Raw genomic sequence first — 26,458 nt, 5'->3', positions numbered from 1 at the left:
ATTTTCAGAAAGTAATTTGTACTGTGAAAGCTATTTAAACTACAGAGAAAGCACAGAGATCAGCAGTTTTTAAAGCAACTCCTGGGCTCTCAAAAGTTCCTAATTGGCATTTGTAAAACATTCTATTAGCTTGAAAATATATGAACATATTGGTTTGACTACTACTACTTTAATAAACACTATAATTTTTACTTAAACTATATAATTATATGGTAAAAATATTATGCTTTCCTTTGAAAAATCCATTTATTCAGGCCACATCTGGTGTCAAGAAACAGAAATCTATTCCATCTGAGCTAAAGTAAAAGCATGATTTATTATAAAGATAATTATCCCAAGTAAATCCTAGAAGAAAGAATACACAGCCAGACTTTATGAAACTGGTGAATCTGACCAGCTCTGAAGACCTCACAGCAGAACTGTGTGGCTCTTTCTAAGTCACTGCCTTTACCATGATCCAGATACCAACTTACTCAGCCATTTTTCTCAGTGCCAGTTGTTTGACACCATGAGAGAAATCTAAATCTAAATCTGAATGGTTCCCCTCGAGTAAGGTGTGTTCATTCTAGCCCAATCAGTTGAAACCAAGGGGGTGAGAACAGCTGAGCAAAGATGGCTGTTCTTGTCCCTGCCTTAGGCATGGCCTCTGGGGGGAAGGAGGCTCTCTTAGAAGCATGTACAGGCAAGGATGCATTGACTGACCATTGTTTTTAATGTAGTTTAAAAAAAAAAAAAGACAATTGACACCAAACTATATGAGAAAATAGGACAATAAGCAAAACTGTGAGTGGATTCAGGTAACCCAAAATGATTGAACTCACTTTTTTGTGTGTGCACTCTCACTATTATTGTCTAGCATAACATTATCTAAGGTGGAAGCCAATCTTTTAAACTATTCTTCCCTAAATACAGGCATTCATGGGTCTTTCCATATGTACTACAACACCAAATATCTTTATGGCTGGTCTAATTTATTTGTTGCTCTTCCACACTTTTGTCTTCAGAATCTGTAAAAGGAGAAGAATGAAAAGGTGTAACTATTTAAAAATCCATTAGTAACCTGTGTTTTTTTTTTTTAAACTAGATTTACATTTTCTCTCCTCTTTCTCCTATTTCCTGGTTTCCTGCATTCAATCTCATTCAGCTGAGGGAGTGTGTGTGTGTGAGGGAGTGTGTGTCTATGAGGGACATCAAACCACAAGACTATCAGATCTTTTACATAAAGCAAATCTTAATTCTGGCCTCTCTCCTGACCTTAATCTATTTCTACATGAAGTGTTGTTTGGTTCCTTTGTTTCCATTCTGAATCTTGTAGCTACATATTTCCATTTCTGCTCTTTGCCCTGCTTCTTGTCTATGTACCAATTCTAATTCCCCAAAGTTAACCCCACTCCAAAGCCCATCATTCTATACATTTTCAGAATGGAAGGTACCATGGATTTGTTCATTTTATTGGATATTCAAATAAGAGTGTTGGAGCCATGAGTGAATATCCTGAATGGTCAATCCCAAAGAAGTCTGTATCAGCCTGATTTTCAAAATATACCATGACAACTAAGTTATAGACTTTGAAAATCTAGAGTTGCAGATATATGTTTCCATTTCCTTACTTATTCATTCTGAAGGATTCAGTTGCCATTGACATAGCCCTGGTTATAAATGTAGAAAGGGAGGTTCCAAAAATGTCAGCAAGCAAAGCTGGGGATGTGGGTGGGGGGAGGGTTTGATTATATCTGGGGGCCATTTGATCTCTTCTACCCAGTTCTATTAATAGAATAAGAAAAGACTAGTTAATGTTTTGTTTCCTCACCTACCATTTATGGCTTCTTGACCAAAAGGCTTTTCAGAAGTGGGTTGAGGAGTCCGATCTAAAAGATTCACTGCTGGAAATAGAGAAAGGGCAGAACAGAGATTTTAGGATCTAAAGTACATTGATTTTTGAAGTTAGTGTCATTTTCTCCTATCCTGTTCCTTCCACGCCAAGTTCTTCTGAATGTCTTGTTCTTGGGGAGCTGCAAGATGCCCGATCACTTGTATATGGAGTTGTGAGAACTGGACTATGTTCATTTGACGACAACATTATTCTCTAAGACTGAACAACATGAGTCATGACCATTAGCACTACCGAGATGGTTTGTGATTCGATTGACTTAGTGTCTGACATAACCAGGATCTTTTTCGTCACCTTTCATTAGATCAGAACACATTCTATCTTTATATTCTGAAATCAAAATAAGCTAAAACATACTGGATTTAGAATATAACTAACAACGATGAAATGTTCTAGGTCAGTATTTTTCAAACTTTATTGACCATAACTCACAGTAAAAAGTGCATTTTATAGGGGCACCTGGGTGGCTTAGTTGATTAAGCATCTGCCTTTAGCTCAGGTCGTGATCCCAGGGTCCTGGGATTGAGACCCACATTGTGCTCCCTGCTCAGTGGGGAGTCTCCTTCTCCTTTTCGTTCTCCCTCTGTTCTCTCCCTCTCTCAAGTGAATAAAAAGATCTTTTAAAACATGCATTTTACATTATAGTCCAGTATGTGCACTTGTGTGCTTACAATAAAACAGAAGAAGTTACATGAAATAGAACTTACCCTTTTCTTGTTTTTTTCTACTCATCTTTGGTTTTCTATTGTATGCTAGTGCATTGGGGAAAAAAAAATCTGGTCTTCTCACTTACTCTTTTCTTATCACTTTTATTCCAGTTCAAGGAAAAAATGCCAGTTGTTAAACTGATTTCATCACCTACAATTTTTTTTCTTTTGTTTTAATAGGTTCCATAAGTAGCATAGAGCCCAGCATGGGTCTTGAATTCACAACCCTGAGATCAAGGCCTGAGCTGAGATCAAAAGTGAGATGCTCAACTGAGCCGTCAGCTGCCCCACCCACAGCATTTTTTTATGACCCACTGAGCCCAGTGTGGAAAGCACTATCAAGTGATATTTGAGTCTAATGCTCATTCAACATGCAGCCTCTCAAACAACCTGAAATCAGCCCCATTTTCTCTACTTTATTACCACTAATGTTCATTTGTCTGTGTAAGATTATGTCTTAGTAGAGGGTCTAAGAATCTAACGTTTTAACTAACAACATGGATCATTCTGATGCCTGAACTTTGGAATACATACTCTACTTGGCTCTTTTTCAACCATGCTGGAAAGATGCCCGTCACCTTGGTCATGACAGATCTGACCGTTTTTTCTCAGTTCTCTTACCAGGGCCTTGGAGCCCTCAGTTGTTTCCTTGAGTATTGCTCAATACCAGCTGGGCCAACTGGAACAACAGTGCGGCCACCCAGATACCTAGAGATACTGTCTGACTGGACCTCTTTAAATACCTATTCTGTCTGGGACTGAGCTCAACACAGTCCTCCAGGCAGTGATTTGGGCGACTCCATCATCCTCTAGGGGGCCAACGAGAAAGCAAGATTAGTTCTCTAAGCCTGACGGCATCCATTTCATGCTTGTCTCACCACCTACCAGCCATTTTGCTGAGCTCTCAAGCAACCAAACTGGATGACCTCCCCATGCCTCTTCCAGTCCTACTCATCCTTTCAGGATCCTCTGTTCTATCCGAGCGACTCCATTTATTGTCTTCTCAATACAGCTTTAGATTGCCTCAAGTTCACACCTCTGGTCGCCTGAAATGCCTCCTCTGCCCATGTGTCTCCTCCTGGTGGGGCACATTTCACAGCTTCTCTTACTCCACCTGCGGGTTTCTTTTCCACTATGACGTCAGTAATTCCTACTCATCCTTCCAGACTCAGCTCCCATGTCCCTTGTACTTGAAAGCCTTTCCTAACCTTGTTGTCCCTGTCAGGAGAGCCCCAATGTGGTTCAGTTATACCTGGACCTCTCTCTACATACTACTTCTTTCTCAACAGGGTAGGGTTTTTGTTTGTTTGTTTGTTTTTAAAGATTTTATTTATTTATTTGACAGACAGAGATCACATGTAGGCAGAGAGGCAGGCAGAGATAGAGGAAGGGAAGCAGGCTCCCCACCGAGCAGAGAACCCAACGTGAGGCTCCATCCTAGGACTCTGAGATCAGGACCTGAGCCTAAGGCAGAGGCTTTAACCACTGAGCCACCCAGGCGCCCCTGTTTGTTTTTAAAGATTTTATTTATTTATTTGTCAGAGAGAATGAGAGACAGAGAGAGAGAGAGAGGGGCAGACAGAGGAAGAAGCAGGCTTCCTACTGAGCAAGAAGTCCTATGCGGAGCTCCACCCCAGCTCCCTGGGATCATGACCTAAGCTGAAGGCAGACACTTAACTGACTGAGCCAACCAGGCGTCCCTTTAAGGGAAAAATAAAAATTTACTTATTTATTTGAAAGAGAGAGTGAGCGAGCCAGCATGAGCGGGGGAGAAGGGGGGGTAAAGGGGGTAGAGCGAGAAGCAGACTCCCTGCTAAGCAGGGCTCCTGATGTGGGCTTGATCCAGGACCTTGGGATCATGACCTGAGCCATAGGCAGATGCTTAACCAACTGAGCCACCCAGGCACCCCTAAACAGGGTAGTTTTTGATTGGCTTTGCTGTTTCCTATGCTAGATGGTGAGCACCTTGAGAGCAAGAACAATGTTTGATTTCCATTCATGTCCCTAGGACCTAATGCTGTTTCTTTCTTTCTTTCCATTGTGCTAAAACATGTAACATGAAATCTACCTTTTAAACATGTTTTTTCAGTGTACAGCACAATACATTGTACTGTATATGTATGTATACATTGTTGTACAATAGATCTCTAGAATATTTTCACCTTCTGTGTAAGAACCAGTAGTTTCTTCTTCTTTTTTTTTTTTTTAAGATTTTATTTATTTATTTGACAGAAAGGAAGATCACAAGTAGGCAGAGAGAGAGGGGGAAGCAGGCTCCCTGCTGAGTAGAGAGCCTGATGCGGGGCTTGATCCCAGGAACCTGAGATCATGACCTGAGCTGAAGGAAGAGGCTTAACCCATTGAGCCACCCAGGTGACCCAGAACCACTAGTTTCTGGATAAATCAATGATCATTTGATTACTTTTAGCCATCTTAAGTCCCAACTAGATCTGAAGATATGACTAAGTCTTCTCCTTCGTATATTACAACTCTCTTTTCCTTATGCATTTCTGTATTATTTATTATATATTCTCTTTCCTTTTGATCTGTCTTGCTTTGTTTTATTGAAATTTTTAATTCATTGTATATCCTGGCATTTACTTCTTTGTATTCTCAGGGCTCCTTTCTCCAGACATGTCTTGGGGCTATAACTCTGTCATTTTGTCCCCAGTGTCTCTCACAGTGATCAGCATACAGAAAGTACTCAATGAATATCTGGTAATTTCCTCCAAGATTTTTTTTTTAAGATTTTATTTATTTATTTGACAGAGAGAGATCACAAGTAGGCAGAGGGAGGCAGAGAGAGAGAGAAGAGGAAGCAGGCTCCCTGCTGAGCAGAAAGCCCGATGCGGGGCTCGATCCCAGGACCCTGGGATCATGACCTGAGCCGAAGGCAGAGGCTTTAACCCACTGAGCCACCCAGGCGCCCCTTCCTCCAAGATTTTAATAGATTTTAAATATGACCTGGTTGTTTAATATAGGATGAGAGTTACAAAAGACTTAATTCCTACCTTACGGCTAATAGATGGTCAAATTCCTTTCTTCGAAATTTAGTGTTAAGCTTTGGATTATAAAGCACATTTTTTTTTTCAATTGATATACCTACCATCTGAGACTCTTTGATTTTCCTGGTCATTGTATGAGGTAGGTAAGGTGGTCTTTTCATAGCTTTTGGCTAAGTCAGTCTCTTAAAGTCAAGAAATTAAGTATTAAATTAAGCAAAAAGATTAAACAAACCTCATGCATGAATCATCTCATTGATATGCTAATAAGTAGAGATCTCCAAACTGTGCAAAATTCTGATTATTTTCAATGCTCTGATCTTGGAATCTCTGGAACAGTGCTTTGGGCAAGGTCTGAAGATGACAGAATCAAGATTGATCGATCTATCTATCTAGCTAGCTAGCTATTTAGGTATCTATAACTTGAACTTTGTTAATGAAAATGGCATAAAATCAGGTTATTCTTTTTCATCAGACCCTCTATAATGCAAGATTATGGAAAATTTAGGATTAACTACCAGTCAAAGGAGTCAAATTTAGACTGACTGCTTTAGAGCCCATTCTCAGAAAAGGAATTTGCAGCTCTCCTCTGCAAAAGCAGGAAGCCGCACAGAGGGCTTCTAAACTCTGGAGATAAAAGAGTTCCAGTGAAAACCAACTGCTCTTCAGACTTCTGTGTCTGTGCCCTTGGATTCCATGCTGCTTTGGCCTTTATTTCCTTTGGCCCATTCCCAGTGAGTTGACCACTAGGCAGAACAAGATCTGAATTCCCAAAGCCCATCCTCTGCCTTAAACATCTTTTCCTCTAGGTCTGGTCTCTCTGTCCTTTCCACACTGCCATATTTGACCTCACTTAAACCCTCTCTGGTCCTGACCAAGGTCAGTCTGCTGTCTCCTACCAGGTTCTTTTTACCAGTTAATTCATTCTGAGAGGCAGCAACTATTTTGATTGAGTGGAATCTGTAACATACTTGTTAAATATTTTCAATATTTAGAGATTAAAGAAAGATGATAGAACTTCCTTATGAGTTTAGGATTAAAGAAGGTGCCAGTGAGAAAAATAAGCTTATTAAAATGTATTTTTTAAGTGAACTAAAAGTAAATGGAATGTTATGGGTTGCATTGTGTTCCCAGAAAGATGTGTTGGGAATCCCAATCCTTGATACCTATGAATTTGACCTTATTTGAAAATGGGGTTTTAGTAGATTTAACCAAGTTATGATGGGGTTGTACTGGATTGCGATGACTGGTGTCCTTTTAAGGAGAAGAAACAAGACACCCACAGAGAGAAGACCAGCACATGAAGACAGAGGCAGAGACTGGCGTGATGCAGCCATAGCCCAGGACACCAAACACTACCAGCAGAAGAGGCAGGGAAGGGTGCTTCCCTAGAGCCATCTGAGAGACCATGTCCCGGCCAACACTTGGATTTAGGTCTGCTAATCTCACCTGTTCGCTAGAGATTAAGTTTCTATTGTTGAAGCTACCCAGCTGGTCGTCATTTGTTACAGCAGGTCTGGGACATGAATACATACGTTACACATACATTTATAAGGTCATTGTGTTTTTAAGAAGGGATTTCTTCAGCATTCTTATGAGATGTTTTATTTTGAAGGACACATTGACCTTGGCAGTTTATTTTGTCAGAAATTTCGTTTAAAAGTGATAAAACGTGGATTATAATTATCAATATTCAATAGCAATTCAGTTTTAACAATTTTTTTAATTTTTGAAAATATTTAAAATATTTTATTTACTTATTTGAGGGAGACAAGATCTTAAGAGTGAGAGGGAGCACAGCATCAGGGTGGGGCGAGAGGGAGAGGGAGAAGCAGTCTCCCTGTCAGAGGAAGCTTGACGTGAATCCCAGTACCTGGGATCATGACATGAGCCAAAGGCAGGTGCTAATCAACTGAGCCACCCAAGTGCCCCAACAAATATTTTAATAGTCTTTTAGTAGCAGCTCAATAAAATATCACATTGAAAAGGTTACCTGATTGATAGGGCTGAAAACTGATCAAATCTCCAAGTGCAACAAGTTTCTCCTGTTGAAAAATTTTAGAATCAGAGAAGTAAATGACCACAATTGCTAACTTAATCCATCTTCAATAGAAAAATATTCTGAGTCTTGATTTTTAAGTAACCAACAAATATTTTTAACATGCCACACATTATGTAATGTAATGAGTAGGGTCTTCTGTTGATTTCTTCAAGCTCCTATTGCCTCCTGATTGTTTTTAGGAAGAGGATATAAATTGAACCTACAGAAATTCAGTGTATGCCTTAGCCCAGAGGAATCAGTTTATGGTCATTATCAAAGTCATCACTCTTGTATCTATTTGGACATTACCTGAATGAGATCACTTGTCATTCTGGTCATTATTGGTTCACTGATTTCAATATCTTCGAGATCTGTAAGAACTACCCAAGTTCCATTCTCAAATTTTACAGGCATAGAAAAGACGACCCCTTCAGGAATACCAAACTGGCCTGTAGTAAGCAAATAGAAAGCAAGGCAAAACAGAAGCGCTCAGAACAGTAAACCCATCATGTAAAACATTGTAGAAAAGGACAGAGATCGTACATGATTTTTCCTGGTAATGGTGAACTAAATTTTGGAGAATTCCTTTCCCAGGAGGATTCAAACATTTAACCTAGAAATATTGCCTGAGCATCTCTCCCAGTTCGGACAACTCTCTCCTTCGTTACCCTCTGAAAGAAGAACTACAGTTCCCTCTCGTTACCCCTTCTGTTCCCCCTCATTTGGTTCAGACCCCCTGCCTCTACCTCGGGGGCTCATGCAGTCTTTCTCCTCCATTTCCTCTGGACTCCTTTTGTCTGCTCCCTAGGGCCTTCCCTTTCCCCCTCAGTAGCCTAAGACCCCAAGACATTTGTCCAGCTGGCCCTGCGCTCTTCTAGCCCGCTGTGGTGGTGCCATAGCTACAGTGTGAGGCTGGGGTGGGAGGGAGAAGGGGTTGGGGAAGCTGAGGATTGCCCAGCAGCTTCCAGGGCCCAGTTTGGATGTGTTCCAAATAAAAAGATGGACAATACTTACTACTAACTAAGCAGCGTTCAGATGCAGTTGCCCCCCCACTGCCTTTTGTGCCTCAATCAAACAAGAAAATTATTCTTGCCATTTTAGTCATCTAAAATGCTGTCCGTAGAACAAAAATGTGAAGATAATGAACAAACCAGGACCTAAAAGGCCTTTCCTTAAAGGGCTTCTGTGGTTCTCTGCTCACTCTCTTTTTTCTCTATAAAGAACCAACCTTATGGGTGGACAACATAGAGAGTATAACTACACGGTTTCAGGGAGCCAGGGATTACCTGCTCTTCGCCTCCAATACTGCATTGTTTATTGGTAAACTACTACAGAGATTAATTAAACTGTTAGCAAATAAAGATAAGGTTTTAAATGCCTATTACACTAAAAAGGTAACATACTGATTTGATTCACCTTATTCATTAAAAGCATGCCCATATACCTTGCTGCAACTGAAACAAGATTTGCTGAGCATCTAACTGTGAAGGAAGACCCAGCCAGAGCCCTGCCCCCAGGGTGTATGCACTCTAATGGAGGGACTTACACAATGAACCACACCACCAATAAGGGGGCTGGAATGTGCTTCCTGACAGAGGAACAAAATGCTGTTCATGTACAGAGGAGAGATAGATGACTTCTGACTTGGAGGATTTGGAGAGATTTCCTTGATCTGCACGGTTAGCCCTGGAATAAAAGGCAGGATGGTGGTTCCACTAATAACATAAGGAACACAAGAGGCGGATTGAATGGAGAGGAAAGATAATGAGTTTGGTTTGATATATGTCTGTCTGAGGTGACCACATGATGTTCAGGTGGCAGTGTGAAGAGAGGCTGAGGCGGGAAGCTTCAGCGTTGAATGAGTTTACACAGGGAGAAAGTAAACACAATGGAAGAGATGTTTTAGATGGAGCCCAGAACCCAGAACATCATCTCTTCTCACATTCCTGCACTTCAAAAACGGTTAAAGTCCCCTGAAATAGTTTTTAGCAGATGAAAGCAGGGAGGCTGTAAAAATACATCTTCAATGAAGACATGCAAATGGCTATCAGACACATGAAAACATGTTCATCATCACTAGCCATCAGGGAGATTCAAATTAAAACCACATTGAGATATCACCTTACACCAGTTAGAATGACCAAAATTAGCAAGACAGGAAACAACGTGTGTTGGAGAGGATGTGGAGAAAGGGGAACCCTCTTACACTGTTGGTGGGAATGCAAGTTGGTCCAGCCACTTTGGAGAACAGTGTGGAGATTCCTTAAGAAGTTAAAAATAGAGCTACCCTATGGCCCTGCAATTGCACTACTGGGTATTTACCCCAAAGATACAGATGTAGTGACAAAAAGGGCCATCTGTACCCCAGTGTTTATAGCAGCAATGGCCACGGTCGCCAAACTGTGGAAAGAACCAAGATGCCCTTCAACGGACAAATGGATAAGGAAGATGTGGTCCATATACACTATGGAGTATTATGCCTCCGTCAGAAAGGATAAATACCCAACTTTTGTAGCAACATGGATGGGATGGAAGAGATTATGCTGAGTGAAATAAGTCAAGCAGGGAGAGTCAATTATCATATGGTTTCACTTATTTGTGGAGCAAAAGAAATAACATGGAGGACATGGGGAGATGGAGAGGAGAAGGGAGTTGAGGGAAATTGGAAGGGGAGGTGAACCATGAGAGACTATGGACTCTGAAAAACAATCTGAGGGTTTTGAAGGGGTGGGGAGTGGGAGGTTGGGGAGCCTGGTGGTGGGTATTATGGAAAGCACATACTGCATGTGCACATAGAGCACTGGGTGTGGTGCATAAACAATGAATTCTGTTACACTGAAAAGAAATTAAATTAAAAAAATATATATACAGTATTTGCAGCTGGAGAGCAAGCTTTCCATGCTCCCACTGGTGCCCTAAGGTCTGCATCCTGATGTGCCCTTTATATCCTGACCGCACACCTTAGCCACTGTGGCCCCTGCGGGATGCTCTTCCCACACTAGTCTGTCAGGTCAACACTACTCAGACTGAAGGCTTCCTGGCGGGTCACCACTTTATTGAAGTCCGTCCTGATTCTTCCTGCTGTCTCCCTAAAATCGACCTTGCTTTCCCTTCCTCAGCTGGGATACAGTGAGAACAGCTCAGTGTAACTTGGGTTTTCGTAGCTGGCTCTTCTTCCCTCTGCTCTAGGTCTTCTGAAGGCAGCAGCGCTGTGCCTGTTCCCTGTGCACTCACACAAAATATCACAGAATTTCTGAATGGATGAGTGAGTGAATGAATGAATACGTACATGAATATGAAACTGTGGAAATCCAACAGCTTACAGACCAGGTAAGGCAGAAGGTGGGGACACAGAGGCAGGAGCACAGGTATACACGGAGGTCTGAAAGTAATACCAGATAAAAACAAACCAACCAACCCAGATTTACCTTCACTTAGTACTCCTAAAGACACGATCTCCCCAGGCGGCGAGCCATGGTACCAGTATTTCAATGTAGTAGCTATACTGTGCGCAGCTAAGATGGCTCCAAATTGTTTTCCTGTGGCTGTCAGCTTTTTAAGAGTTTCTACGTATTGTCTGTTTACCCACTCACTGTAAAGAAAGAAAGAAAGAAATGAATTTACGAGGGAGGGAGGAATGGGAATGAAGCAATGCTCCTTGGGTCAATGGATCTCAGTAGAAGAAATCATCTCCATAAAGGAGAAATATGACGTCCTGTGCACCTTCCTTCTTCAACATTCTTCAATCCTATAAAAGGTCAATCGAAAAGTAATGAAATATCACAGAAAGGAATCCTGAAGTGTCAAGTGAAAAACAAATGAAATATCGGAACACAGAAAAAGTAGTCAGACTCCAAGAACAGTTACTCCCGTTACAAAGAATTTATTTTATGCAGATGTTATCTTGGAACCAGTGGTATCCTTTATCTTAAAGAAAATGATATCCTAACACATTGAATTATGCACAGTGAGAACTGGGGAAATAACCAAGTCGTTGTTATCATCTCAAGTTCAAATTCAGGGAGTTGTCCAGCTGATAAAGGGCTGTTCCTCCTGAGCCAGCGCCTACAGCTCCAGGAGACGCTGCCTTTACCCAAAGGAAACAGGTACCAGGGGGGTGGGCTTGGCGGCACACCATTTCTGAGCATGGAAAAAGTATCCCTGGCCTGAGGAAGGGGTAATGGACAGGAAGTGTTACAGCTGGAAAGGGGCTGCAAAGCTTAGAAAGAGGCTTCAGAGCTGCTCCTTCCCTTCTCTCCTCCCCTGCCCTGTCATAAAGATGGTGCTGACTGCGGTCGGGGGAGGGGCCTTGGGGCTGTACCAAGCCATTTCATCTCCTTAACGACCCTGTAAGACCCAGACTATGAGACCATTTCCATTTTGCAGATGAAAAACCTGAGGCACAGAGAGGTTACATAACATCTCTAAAGTCACACAGCTAAGAAGTAGCTGCTTGAGAATCCCAACCCAAGCGGCTTGGTTCTAGAGATCGTGCTCTTTCCCCGGTCCTCGGTCCTGCCTCTCCTGGAGCAGAATGTCCAGCATGGCCAGGGCCCGCTCACTGTCTTAATTCCTTATTCTCGAAAATGTTTCCACCAATTTCAATTTGGATACACGTCTCTCTCTCTCTGTGTTAAATAAGACTCATTTTGCATATGCTTGCTTTAGAGATAAATTTAAAGGACTATGTGAGCTACTTTAGGGATACTCTGAAATATAAAAATTCATAATAGTAAAATCAAATAAATTAGATGTGGGGATTGGCCAGTTGTGATTCTGTGGAATTTTCTGTATCTTCAATAGAGCACATAAACAAAGGTGATTATGAACAATGCCAGTGTCACATCATTGTTGTACAAAGACTTCTAAGATGATTTAAAGAATTATAACAACCATTCTATATGTCTCCAGCATTGTCAGTATACCTCACATAAAAATATACCTTACCTATCAAAAATCAAGCTCAAAACAGGGCGTGAATAGTTAGGAGGTCCCCAAATAGCACTCTCATATCTGTAAATCCTGGCTTTTCTCAGATCGATGTAGTTGTTTCCACTAATATTACCCCAAACTATCACATTTTTGATGCCTGTGAAGAAAAAGAAATTTAAAATTAAAATAATAATGTGCATGCATAGAAAAAAATGACCTGTACTCTATTTTTTGTTTTAGGGTTGATCTTTTTGCTGTAAAATGATCTACGTTTATGCTTTCCCCGAATGTACAAATGACATGGATGATTTCTTGGATCATCAGGGATTGGCAATTCCTAATCATGGTCATGTGTAGACCATATAAGTGAGTTCAAGAAATACTGAAATGCTCCCTGGAAGACATTGCTACTGAAAATTATACTACTGGTGTGGTCCTAATGTAAACCCTCTGCTTAGAGTGTTTAGAACTTTTTATCTGCTTTGTTTCTGACGAAGAGTTCTTGATTCTAGCCTGGAATAGAAATTTGGTCAAATCACTTAAGACCTGGATGGGTTTCATTTCCTTGCAGAAGGAAGGCGTTATAACGAGAGGACCCCAGGAACATTCTAATCAATAAGTAATTGAATTAGATTCTGTGTGTGAGGCATTTTGAGTAGAAGGTTTAGAAGGAAACACATCACCCCAACTCCTTGCAGCATTCTGGGGGTGGAGGGAAGCAGGTAAGAAAGCAACTACTGTACAAAGTGATATGTACTGTGAAGGAAAATAAGAGAATAGGGGTTAGAAAGAAATAGGGATTAAAATCTCTATGATTCTAAAGCTGTGGATCTTCTAGGAATGGTGTAACTGCAGTGATAATAAGTCATTTTATTGGTTTGTTAATTTATTTATTTGCTTAAAAACTATCCAAAGTCTAACCACTTCCTATGGTGGAGATTAAATTCTCTACTGCTATGCATGAGGTAAGATTGCTGTGTGGTTTCAAGTAATGAAATATCTTTTCTGACTTGGCTTATCTAGGAGTTCACTTTTCTCAGACAATAACAAGTTGAGATAGGCAGTAACACTGGTGGTTGCTCAACAGCTCAAAGATGCTATTCTCTTGGCCTGCCCCTCATGGTCCTAAAACAGCTGCAGCAGCTCCAAGTATCACATTCGCACACGGTTGTGTTCAAAAGCAGGCAGTAGGGAAAAGAATTTTTCTTGTCAGATTTCAGGCTCTATATAGCTCTGCTAGAGAAAATCATAGTGGACATCTGCTGTTTTTCCTCCTAACATTGCTTCCTACTGCTTTTCTTTAACAGCATCCCGGTTTTCCTTTAAATAACTACCCTTTCTCAATTTCAGTCCATATGGCTTGGGGTGGGGCTGTCCTTACCCCTCAGGTCTATCAATAGGCATGAGTCCCAGATTCCAGACTCCTGGCCATGACGATTGATTTGGAGATGGGCAAATGGCCCAAGCCTGGCCAATGAGATATTATTTTGCTACTTTTGTGCACTCGAGAGAGCAAGCCCTCTTTCTCCAGGGGTAAGCTCAAGCTCAGCCATGAATGCATGAGTCTGGAAACACCAGTGGCCAATTTGCCACTTCATACAGAGAGCCTGACTGAGAATCAAACCAGTGCTGAGGAAAGTAGAACAGAGTAATAGATCAAGAGAGAGCACAAGTCAGTCCTGCTGTCGTCAGTGGAGCCTCAGCATCCACCTATGCCTGAAGAAAAGCTCTCTCTCTGACTAACCTCTTTGAGAGGACTTGCTGTCACTCGCAACAGAGTTTCAACCAACCCAGTGCACATGGTCTGATGTCACACATAACAGGGTTATATGTGAACAAAACTCAAGGGATATCCTGGAAAGATCTGTTACCTTCTTGGGATCTGGGCTCTTCCCTGAATGACTCTCCTTGACGTCAAGGAGACATCATTGGTGTTAGTTCCCCTGGCTCCACTGGCGTTGTTGGCTGTGCTCTGCAGACCATTCCCATTGACTGCTGTCCCTCCAAAGCCTCTCTTTCCTTTACCCAACATTTTTCCATTTCTCTTTCTTCTGCTTCTCATATGCTTATTGGCTTTGGGTACAGGAGAGCATACAATTTATGGCACCACCAGGCCCATATGAGAGCAGCTTTCTGGTTGAAAGTCCCCACCTTGTTTTAAATTTTGTAACACTGCCTCTTCTTGGCACTTTGATGTCATATCAGTCATATCAGAAATCTTTTGTGATAAAGCAGTGTCTACATACCTGTATGTAAGGTTGGCACAGAGATAAAATGATTAGAAAATGTTTCTTTTTTTCCTACTGAAAAATTTTATAGTAATTTGGCTAGGGTAATCACTGGTCCTGGGGGTGAGGCACTGAAGATCTGTATGCGAGAATACCAGCAGAGATGGTTCTTGGGCCTCACTGTAAAGCAATGGGTGAAACAGTTCTTGCTATAATGTGTTAGGGGCTCCCCGAAGCCCTTTATAGCCCTGAATTAGAGCATGCCAGGCTTACATTTCATTGTCTCCCCATTGTCTGGAGGGAATGCCTTGTACCTCCCTGTGTTCTCAATGGGCTTTTTTGCACCTGCTCCATCTCAAGGCACCGACACCTAACATCTTTGTTGAAGATGATAAATGTTTTCCAATACAGCACTCCCCTTTTAAATACAATAATCCATTTTCTGATCTAGTCTCATCCTCATGAGGTTATGATGTCTACCATTTCCAAGACTAATTGGGGCCAGAGGCTGATCAGATAGCTGGACCCCGCGAACAAGTTTAATAACCTTGAGTTGTTACATGGGTGGGGAGTGGGGTGAGGCCACTTAAACACATCCCTGATGATTTTTTAAAAAGATTTTTTTAAAACATGGATTACCTTAGTTGATTATTGTTATGAAAAATTGAAATATTAGGTTTCAAATTATAACATGAAAAATGGAAATCTTATTATAGTAAACATTGGTTTAATTTTTTAAATGATGGACAAAGTCAGCCTATCAGGAAAAACTGTAAGAAAAAAATGTTCGCACTGCAGGCAAATCACACAGTAGGGAGTTCTTTGTATCTGCTTCATACTTTCTATTCCAAATATCTAGAATGTCTAGAATAATCCTAAGGGGCATGTTCCTAGCAGATTTGAAATCACATTGTTGAAAAATAGAAACAGGGGGCACCTAGGTGGCTCAGTGGATTAAAGCCTCTGTCTTCGGCTGAGGTCATAATCCCAGGGTACTGGGATCGAGCCCCGCATCGGGCTTTCTGCTCAGCAGGGAGCCTGCTCTCTCTGCCTACTTGTATTCTGTCTGTCAAATAAATAAATATAATCTTAAAAAAAAATAGAATCAGAAACAGAAGATCACTCACACGAGGGGGTTGTTCTTAGTTTTCTGGCCAGTGCAGCTCTAGCTTGGCCTTCCACACCCAGCGCCACGGCGATGATGTTGTGGGCCACATTTGGGGCGTATCTCATAAGCAGAAATGTTTTAAGATTCACAAATGTTTTTCCTCCCACAATAACTCTGACGGAATCGTGAGCATTTTTCTCGATCAGGTATCCATAGAGCCTACACGGAGGAAGCCGGCTTCGGATGCAGTCCTCTAGACTGTACACCTCCCCGTCAGTGTTCTCATCCAGGATGATGATCACGTGGGCCTGGCGGAAGGCGTCCTCCACTTGGGTGCAGATGGAGATGCTCCGGAGCAAGGGGGCCACCAGGTCCCGCGTCTCTGTCATGATAATGTGGAGATCTTCTTCTGCCTGCTTATTGCCAAGTAGATTCAGGCTGATTTCCGTGTGCATTCCAAATACTTCGCCACTTGTCAAGATGGGAATTAGGTTGTAGCAGACACGACCAGATGCACTAATAAAAATGCAAAGCCGGATTATGAACAGTTAAATCTTTTGTTCCTGCTAAGCCTTTATTCTTAATAGATATTTCTGCAGGTCCATTAATAGGGTGGTTTACTATCTTAAATAGACATAGACTTTTTAAGGCAAGAAAGCAAAAGTTGAGCAAAAAAGTGCTTGCTACTAATCCCTTGCTCTGGCCATCTGAAAACAATCCCCAAATAAGAAATGTACTTGCTTAAAAAGACTTCAAATATAATAGAATATGGAGAAAGCAACATTTAAAAGAATGGTTTTATAGTACTTTAATTACGTATTTACATTTTCTTATAAAAAGTCAAGGAAATAACAAGTTTTATTTAACCATAGCTCTTTCCTACTTTATACTTTCATCTATAAAGTCATGACATTTTTTTGGGAGAGGACTGTCTTTTCTAAATCCTTGTAAAGAAGCCTAGGATCAGCCTAGGCTAGGTATCATGTATCTGTACCCACAACTCAGCAAGTATCTGGGTACTCTATAGCTTGGCTACCAATCGACAGGTGTAATCAGCCTCATGGGAGTTTGGAAATGCATCCGGGCATTTTTGAATTTCACAGTGGGTTTAGGGAAGGGTTCAATGAAGGTGTCATCTGTATCTGTACCATTTTAATCATTTAAAAATATCTAAAGGAGATGTAATATTTATTAAATCTGGGTGTGAGGTTCATGTTGTACAATGAGGTACATCATTCCTAATTCTTTTCTGTATTGAACTATTTCATAACAAATAATTTCCCAAAGAAGCATTATGTTAGGATACATGCAGGTGTAGTAAGAAAGAAGGGCAGTGTGTGAGAGACACAGTGAGGGCTGGGGAGGGAGAGAGAGAGCAAAAGGACAGCAAAGGACACCGAGAGAAAGAGAGAGAGGGAGTGCAGAGACAGAAGGAGGTGTGCCCAAGACTGAATGCGGTGAGAAGCAAGAGATAAGAAAAAGGAAGAAGGAGCAAAACTGAGGTGTAGTAATAAACCCTGACAGGTTTGCTTTCTGTTTTTTATAAGTTTTGATTGCTGAGGAGGTATCCGCTTCAAAGATGTCTATGTGTAATAAATGCACTGCCAGCCACACCACTATGGCGCTAGGGGTCCTCCCACTCTGAGGCTCCATTGTCTTAGAGATTTCCGATGTCAATAACCAGCCAGCTGGACCACCTGTTTTTTCTCTTTCCAAGCTGTAAGTTTCCACTCCTAAGTTTTAAATTCAGCAATATACAGTGAGCCCACCAAACCTAAGTCCCCCACTCTCAATCCCAATAAAAGCAAAGCCCCAGGCCCATGTGGACTCACATGTTCTCTCTGTCTGTCTGTCTGTCTCTCCCCACCAGTGACTTCACTGTGTGGCTTCAGGGATGCTATGTCATTTCCAGGATGTATAGGTAACAAACCCCCTTTCCCCATGTTTCCTGATGGTTATTGCTAAGGGGGTTTTGCAAACGTAGTAAGAACCATGGGCTGGTCCCGCCACACACTGGTTACTGAGGCCGGCACTCAACAGGAGGATAGCCCTAGCAAGTGGGAAAGAGTGGGAGGGCAGCAGGCAGTGCGACCAGAGTGGGGCGAGGAGAAAGAGAGCAAGGGAATGGGAGGGAGGGGGGCACGGCGAAAAGCAAGAAGGCCAGCAGCGGATAGCACGAGACACAGAATGAGGGGACAGAGCTAAGGACAGGGTTATCAACGGAAGGATCTTTGCTATACGGTTGCTCCTAGATTTCATACGTGTGTGTATATACACATACCTATAATCTAAAACTTAAATATGCAGCTATATTGGGGGATATACATGTAGATACTCACATATCTATACATGTACCTGTCTATACATCTGGATCTCAAACTTGAGATTCAGATGTTCTTCCACCATGGATTGAATCCCTTATTATTGTCCTTTCTAAATAACACCCAATCTCATGAGTCCTGGAGTTCGACTGTCCCACCTGGTGATCCAAACCTGCAAAGGCTGGATGAGGTCTTTCTTGGTTTCTTCCTCCAGTTCTTTCTCCTGATGTGTCTCCAGGTTCTCTTGGGCAATTAACTTCATCAGCTCAGTGGTCATGCTAGAGGTGACACCATAGTAAAGCTAAATATTAGGAAAGAAAATGTCAAGACTGACAATGATTATGATGGAAAGTTCTTGTTGAAAGCCAGAACAGAATAGAGAGAGCACTAGAGGGTACTATGCTAAGCAAAACAAATCAGCCAGAGAAAGACAATTATCATATGATCTCTCTGATATGAGGACTTTGAGAGGTGGGGTGGGAGGGTCCTGAGGGATAGGGAGGGAAACAATGAAACAATATGGGGCCAGGGAGGGAGACAAACCTTGAGAGACTCTTAATGTCGGGAAACAAACTGAGGGTTGCTGGGGGGTGGGGAGAAGGATAGGGTGGCGGGGTTATGGGCATTGGGGAGGTTATGTGCTATGGTGAGTGCTGTGAAGGGTGTAAGAGGGATGATTCACAGACCTGTACCCCTGAAGCAAATAATACATTATATGTTAATTAAAAATATGAAAAAAAAAAGAATAAAGAGAACAGAGAGAATACTTTGGAAAGCAAGACATTTGAAGAAGACATGAGAGGATGGTAATGTTTTGAGCAGACAAACAAAATTAATCCATATACCTGGGCATATTCCAGGAATTCATTATATCCTCCCAAAAGCAACCCCTTTCCTCCACGATCCAACAGCTCTCTCCAAATGATGGGGGACTTTTTGTGATTCCACTTATTCTTTTCACACAGATCTTTTAACCACTCCTATTGAATGATATTCCAAGAGAAGTCATCCATTGAATCTGTCTCAGAATTCGGTTCCATACTGCAAATTCAGACACAAACTACCTTGTCCCCCCCCCCCACCACCACTGAATATACATAATAAAATTTAGATATCTTTATACTATAAAATGTAAATAGAGAAATGAGTGGTGAATGAAATAACTAATTAATCAAATACGAAATACTTCTTCAAATTTGTTGACCAAGTAAAGGTACTTAAAGTTGCTTTCTTTGCTGAGGAGACCGGGAATGCAAGTGGTTGGACAAAGTGATGGTTCATGTTAAGTGAAACAGAAATGCCAGACCACCACAGAAGACAGTGCGAGAAGGAATCAGAAAGCTAAGAAAAATAGGCATGCTGGAGTGGATATGCTACTACGGAAGACTAGAAACCTACTAGTCCATTACGTTCTCCAGAAGAGCCTGAAGAATGACCACATTCATCAAAATGAATGTGGTCAAAAGGACATTAAAAGGACTGCTGTCTATCCTAGGCCAGAGCTATTGAGGAACATGCTCAACATGGACTCCCCAGCGGAATCAAGGAGGCTGAAATAAAAGAGGCTGGGCCAGTGCCCACCAGAGGACATCTATTGTGAAAAAACACGGGAAAATCCAGCAGATAAAATCTCTTTGCTAAGGCACAATGGGCTCACAAAAGAGACAGAGGTTATACCACAGCCCTAGAGAACAAGCCACCACTCACCAAAGCTGATCGAGCCACTGTTGCGGTTAAGTGTCCAATGTGCTGGCAACAGAGACCAACACTGACTCCCTGATAATGGCACTACCCTTCAAAGACACTAACCAGCCTCTTAGTGGCAAGCTGATTGCATTTCAGCCCTTCCATCCTAGAAAGGGCAGTGATTCATCTTGACTGGAATCAACATAGATTCTGGGCAAAGACCTACTTTTTATGTTTATAGGGTTTGACTAGCACCCTGCCCAAGAGCTTATAAAATGTTCAACCTAGCAACATGGGATTCTGTATAACATCACTTTGAACCACTTTGGAGTAAAGCACGTGTGGGATTGGGCATGTAACCATGGGATGCACTGGCCCTATCATATTTTACATCACCCTGTGGCCTGAGAGAGGGATAGGACTGTCCACTGAAGGTGCTCAGAGGTTGCTGCCTTATAAGGATAAAGCACTGTCTTTCGGGATGCAATATACACCTCGATTCAGTATAGTGCTTTCTCCACGAGGTGAAACGCATGAATCCAGGAACTGAGGGATGGAATTAAGAGTGATCCTGTTTACTCCCAGTGACCCACTTGGGGAATTTGTGCTTCCCCAAACCCACTTAACTCTAGCTTCTATGGATCTGGAGATTTTAAATTCCAGAGGTGCAAGGGTATTTCTATCAGGAAGAGTTCCTTCCATTAAACGTTAAGCTATGGCTACCGTTTGGTCACTTTGAGCTCCTACACCAAGAGACAACAGTCAAGGAAAGGGAGTTACCATCTTGGAAGGAGTACTTGGCCCTGCTGATCAGGGACATGGGGGCAGGCATCTAGGTGAGCCACTGGGGCATCCTTAGTACTACCTTGCTCAATTTTGACAGCAAGTGTACACTTGCTGCAGTCACATCCAATCACAGCCTGGGAAACTAGGACTCAGACCCCTGAAGATACAGGGGTACCTATACCTAGACCAGAAGAGGGGGAGGGGGATTGACACTGGATCATAGATAAGAACAGTGATGAGTGTCAGTTACAGCCCTAAAATGATATGCAGTAGAGACTATGGTTCGTTCCTTTCACTGACTATCCTCTTGTCAAGTGTCCCCAGGGAAAGACACCAACCAGAAACCCAGAAGAGCTGTTCCCAGATGATGTGAACTTATATGGAGCATGCAGATCCAAAAGACACAACAACTGGTGAGCTATAGCAGATCCTGTCATATGTCATTCAGATTCCCCCTTTATGACTGAGACACTCATTCCCTGGGTCACACGATGGCTCAGTGCTGAGTCTCTTTCCAGGAAATGACCTCAGAGAGCTTCCCTGGCCTAGTGTTAAGTCCCCTGCCCAGAAGCAGCCTGCATCCAAGGACTGTTAGTTGAGTCAGTACAAAAGCTCTGCTCCCTTGTCTGATTTGAGGTATCTCTGAAGGGCCACCCCAGCTTCAGAGGTCCGGGCTGGCGGAGCCCTCTGCCACAGCACCACAGTGGTTCAACCTCTCCCACTGTACAGCTCTGCTGTCCTCATTCCTTCCCACGGCATTGTTCCCAAGGGTACCCCACCCCCCCGTAAAGGAAACTCCTTCCCCAAAATCTCTGTCTGTTTGTGGGGAAACACAGTCCCAAAGAAGGGCATTTCAAATAAGCAAGTGTTTCATGTAAGAAATCAAATGGAGAATGAAATGTTAACCTATTAACATAATTATTTAATTATATTAACCTATTAATATAGGTTACCTGGATTCTTGGGAGAAAAAAACAGCTAAATTTATTCTACTGATTGGTTAGGGCCTCATTTGTTTTACTAGGTGTGATGGAAAAAAAAACACATAATGTTCTGAAACTACTAAGTAGGAATTAATTTTATTAGTGTTAAAATATCAGTAGAACATGATATCCATTATTGGAGGTCCATCTGATACACTGGCTAATATTTCATTAAATCAAAACACATTTTTGTAGAGTGTGTGAGTTTAACAAACAACAAAGGCTTCTTACCTCCCAAACCTGAGGATGCTGTGTAATTTTATGTACCCGAAAATCAGGAAGATTCTTTTGTAAGTAGTCTGCTAGGAGTTCTGCTTTAGCATAATATGGGCAATCTGCTCTACCTAAAAGAATTCAAATTTGCAACATTTCCTTATATCACACAGAAACCATCATGTAGTTATAAGTATTTGTCAAATAATTATAGAACTAATCATACAGTTATGATACATTTTATAACATAGAATTATAGTATAAACTGCCACCATATATAAACTTCTGGTTTTTATAACAGTAGTAAAAATAAAATTATCTCATAGGAGGTCAAAATCTTAAGTAATAAAATGTGGAAAGAAGAAAAGGCTACTGGATATTTACTCTCCTCCAGTAGTATGCTAGACTTCACATTCTCTAAAGGGCTGCCATGCTACTAACTAAGCATGAACTACGAATAATGACCTACTCATTAGTAGCCACTAAAAGGCAAGGGGTGAGGGGAGGAGTGGTGGTTAAATCACATGTAGATTTGATATGTGTTGTGGGGAGTGGTACAGCGGGGCCAGGGAAGAGAAGCTGAGGGAGAGAAAAAAGTCTGGGATAATTCCTAATTTCTGGTATTTCTGGCTTGGGTAGATGATCCTGCACTTACTGGACAGAAGTCACAGGTAAGACATTTAATTACAGACAAGTGCAGCTGGAGGTGTGTGCAGTCTATCTAAGTGGATATGCTCAGCAGGTAGCTATACCTATCAGTCTGAAGTACAGGACCCATGCAAGGGCCTCAGAGACATATTTTGCAGCCATCAACACGCAGGAAGATAAAGCCACCAGAGCAGATGGATTGGATATCTGATGGGAGTCGGGGGGGCAGAACCCATTTGCAACAGTCTTCCCCAGTTACTCCCAGTCATGAGTTCTTCCACTTCATAGCGACTTCTAAATCATCAGTCCTCTCAACCACTCCCTGTCTGTTGGCCTCCCTGTTTAGTTCAAATCCATGGTTCATGAATTCAAACCACACTCTGGCTCATGTTTTAAATTATCTTGCCCCACTATGTTTCTGGCAAATCAGCTTGGTAAAAGCCTCTCACCCTGGATGAACACAGTTACCTGCCCTTTCTGTGTCTCGGCACCCCTGGAGAAACATGGTAGAAGCCAGCAGAGAGGTGCTATTATGAATTCATGGTCACCAGCCTCAACTGGCCTTCAACTCTGCCTGGAGAACCTTCTGTTTTCCTTATCAGCCCTCTCTTCTGTTCTCCACAATTTCCATTCCAAACGTGGCCCCCTTCTTGCAAACCTCCTCCTTCTCTCCATTTTCCCACACTGTCAGAAGAGATAAACTTGCTTTCTGCTTTATAAAACCAAAACCAAATCAGGGACGCCTGGGTGGCTCAGTGGTTTAAGTGTCTGCCTTCGGCTTAGGTCATGACACCAGGGTTCTGGGATCAAGTCCCGCATTGGGCTCCTTGCTAAGTGGGGAGCCTGCTTCTCCCCTGCCCGCTGTTCTCCTGGCATGTGCTCTCTTCCTCCCTCTAACATAATAAATAAATAAAAATCTTGAAAAAAAAGAGTGATCTAAAAACAAAACCAAGTCATACAAAATGTCATCATTTGGGGAATCCCCTAACCTCCTGCTATCCTACCTTCAAGGCTTTCTGCATCTGGACTCATCCTCTCCTTCCTTCTCCTATTCTTAGAAGGCAGCTTCTACCTCCTGTTCAGCTCTAACCTCACCACGTAGGCACTAAACCCCACCCTCTTCCTCCCTCAGAACTGCCGCCAACTCTGCTTAATTGGTTAACAACTCTTTTACCATCTTATCCCTATTCCTTTTTTTTTTTAAAAGATTTATTTATTTGTTTGTTTGACAGATCTAGAGATCACAAGTAGGCAGAGAGGCAGGCAGAGAGAGAGAGGGGGGAAGCAGGCTCCCTGCTGAGCAGTGAGCCCCATGAGGGGCTCGATCCCAGTACCTGAGATCATGACCTGAGCCGAAGGCAGAAGCTTAACCCACTGAGCCACCCAGGTGCCCCTATCTTATCCCTATTCTTAATGGTCCTTTGCCATCCTATTGAATACAGTCAAGTGACATTTATATTTCTCCTGTCTTAAGAAACAAAAAGTGTGTGTCCCTCTCTAGCTATTGTGTTCCACCTGTCTTCTTGTATTAAAACTTCTCGAGAAATTTCTCTACACTCGCCATACCCAGTTCTCAATGTTCATTTACCTCCCATCCCCCTGCAACCTGGCTTTCGCCACAGTGAGGACCTCCACGTCACTCCATCCAATGGATCCATTTTGATCCTTTTCTTGCAGACGTTTGCTTGTTGGCATTTGCCTTCTTCCACCTTTCTGACACACCCACTACGTTGGGTTCATTCTTCAGGTTTTCATCCTACTTTTCTGCTCATTCTCACTATACTTTGTAGGTTCTTGTTCCTTTATCGATCTACTAAAAGGTTAGCATTCCTCAAAGAATCTGCATACTCTCTGCCTTCTTCCTGGCTGACCTCCATTTCCTGGGTTCAAGTGGCAATCTGCACACCCAGTTTTGAGCTCTCGCCTTATTTAGATGTTTATACCTCCCTGTATTTTTCCATCTCCCTCTGAATGTCTCATAGGCCCTCAGCATATCTAGGGTAGATTTTGCCACAGCTCCCCCACTAAATTTGTTTCTTCTCTTATGTTCTTTATGTTCAGTTATTTAAGAGAATTAGGGATATCCAGAGTATTAAGCCTACTTTTCCACTTTTTTTTTTTTTTTAATGACTCATCAGCCCATTTTCCCAAACCACTGATTGGAAATAATTTTAATTCTTTCTTTTCCCTTGCCTTCCTCCAGCCAATCAGACATTTAGTTCTATGAATTCAGCCTCCCTAATATCTCTCCAGTCCACTCAATTCCTTCCATTTTCATTGCCTACCATCCTAGGCCAGGCCACCACTATCTCCTTTCTGGACTATTGCAACTAACTGGGGTCTTGGCATCTGATCTTTGTTTTTCCATAGAGAACAACATTCAAATAAAATGCAAATTTGATTATGTCCTCTCCTTCCAAAAAAGCCTTCTACGTACTTTGGATAAAGTCTGGAACACTGAACATGGCTCATAAGAATCTATATCTAATTCTGGCTTCAGCCTATGATACTCTTTCTTGTACCCTTTGCTACAATCCTACTAAATCTATTTCCATTTTCTAGCTTCTCTCATTTCAACCCCAGTTCCTGCAACGTATTCGTTAATCACTCTCTTCTTCCCTACCTCCTTTCCAGTAGGTCACTCTGCTTGAAGATCTACTCTTAAAAAACCATTCCCTCTGGGAAGGCTTTGCCTGACTAAAGGCCCCTGCTACTGCTCCTATAGAAACCTCTGCCACTGGCCCACACACAACATTCTTTGTATGTGTCTGTATCGCTGCCTTCCCAACATATAGTCAGTCAGGGCTCAAAAATGTTCTTCTGAATGAATAAAGATGCAAAGGAAATAGATTTCTAGGCAGAAGGGAGATGTCAATTGCGTTAATACATCAGAAAGTTCCAGTAAGGACCGGAGAACTTCTGTAAAAGCCATTGGTGGCTCTGGTGAAGGTCATTTCTGACAGGAGGCAGAAGTAGAAGCCAGATTCAGTGGAAGAAGGACCTGAAGATACTAAAGCAGTCTACTCTTTCAGGAAACTTGCTGAGAAGGAACGGAGGCAGGTACAATAGCCTGTTGTTTTTACTAAAACCCTTTAGTGGTTTTTGGGATGCCAGTGACATTTTCCATCCTTTTCCTCCATTTGCTGACAAAGATGGGCTTTCTAAAATGCAAACCCAATAAAGATATACTCTTGCTTAAGGAATTTTTAAGACTCGTCATTGCTTTCAGTTGAAACACTTTTGTTTAGTGCACTTTAAGTGCAAGGATCTGCCTGCTTCTGGCCCTAGATCCAGTCACTTCCTCCATATCTAGTTCCTCCATTAGGCTATGAGACTTACAGCCTCTGTGCCTTTCTCTGGAATGGTCTCCCCATCCCAAACCTTCAAAAATCAGCTCCTGAAACACCTCCCAGAGCCCTGTGCACATCAGCCTCATTTCGTTAATTACAGTAAATCAAAATTACTTGTTTACATGTTTCTGTACTCCGTGAGACTGAAAGTTCCTCGAGGGCCCGGGTATATATTCCCCTCACTGTGTCCCCAGTGCCCGGGAGTGCTTTGCACAGGACCCTGCCCAATAAGCATCTTTAAATAAATGCATAAGAAGCCTGGGGTGGCCCATATAGAGGTTGGAGTTGCAAAACAAAAGGCAGTTAAGAAGATCACTGCCCAGAGACCACAGGGGGTGAGTAGTTGTCGATGTTTTGAGCGAACCACGGGCGGACGTGGGGACCACTCACCCGCAAGCACGAATTTGGCCATTTTAAATCCACGACCCACCGGCAACAACCGCGGCTCGGCGGTTTCCTGGCAACCACGGCGTGGCGCAGGCGCACTCTGAAGCTGAGCGCAGGGTCTGGGACCCTGCCAGAGAGGCTAGGTGTTGGGGCACACGATCATACATTGACTTTA

General features: G+C 42.3%; 2 protein-coding genes across 7 annotated transcripts in view; both read right to left on the bottom strand.

Annotated features, from left to right (window-relative positions):
• Window positions 1-26,458, bottom strand: part of PLEKHM3 (pleckstrin homology domain containing M3) — a 1,279,556-nt gene that overhangs the window by 152,896 nt on the left and 1,100,202 nt on the right. The window lies entirely within an intron of this gene.
• MDH1B (malate dehydrogenase 1B) lies at window positions 690-26,393 on the bottom strand. 6 transcript variants are annotated; one of them, XM_082690020.1, is made up of 11 exons: window positions 26,287-26,393; window positions 21,917-22,029; window positions 19,076-19,210; window positions 18,389-18,531; window positions 15,929-16,425; window positions 12,589-12,730; window positions 11,070-11,233; window positions 7,951-8,090; window positions 7,594-7,645; window positions 1,815-1,883; window positions 690-1,007 (listed from the first exon to the last, which is right to left on the bottom strand). In XM_082690020.1, the coding sequence occupies exons 1-11, from the start codon at window positions 26,306-26,308 to the stop codon at window positions 967-969; spliced, it is 1,518 nt and encodes a 505-aa protein (XP_082546146.1). In that variant the 5' UTR covers window positions 26,309-26,393; the 3' UTR covers window positions 690-966. The 6 variants fall into 6 exon arrangements, with proteins under 6 accessions (XP_082546146.1, XP_082546147.1, XP_082546148.1 ...); XM_082690021.1 differs by lacking the exon at window positions 7,951-8,090; XM_082690022.1 differs by lacking the exon at window positions 21,917-22,029 and having other exon boundaries at window positions 18,389-18,508.

The sequence above is a fragment of the Mustela nivalis genome (genome assembly GCF_964662115.1).
Source record: "Mustela nivalis genome assembly, chromosome: 11".
Classification (NCBI taxonomy): Eukaryota; Metazoa; Chordata; class Mammalia; order Carnivora; family Mustelidae; genus Mustela; species Mustela nivalis.
The sequence above is the reverse complement of the archived record's forward strand: the minus strand, read 5'-3'. Positions and strand labels throughout refer to the sequence as shown.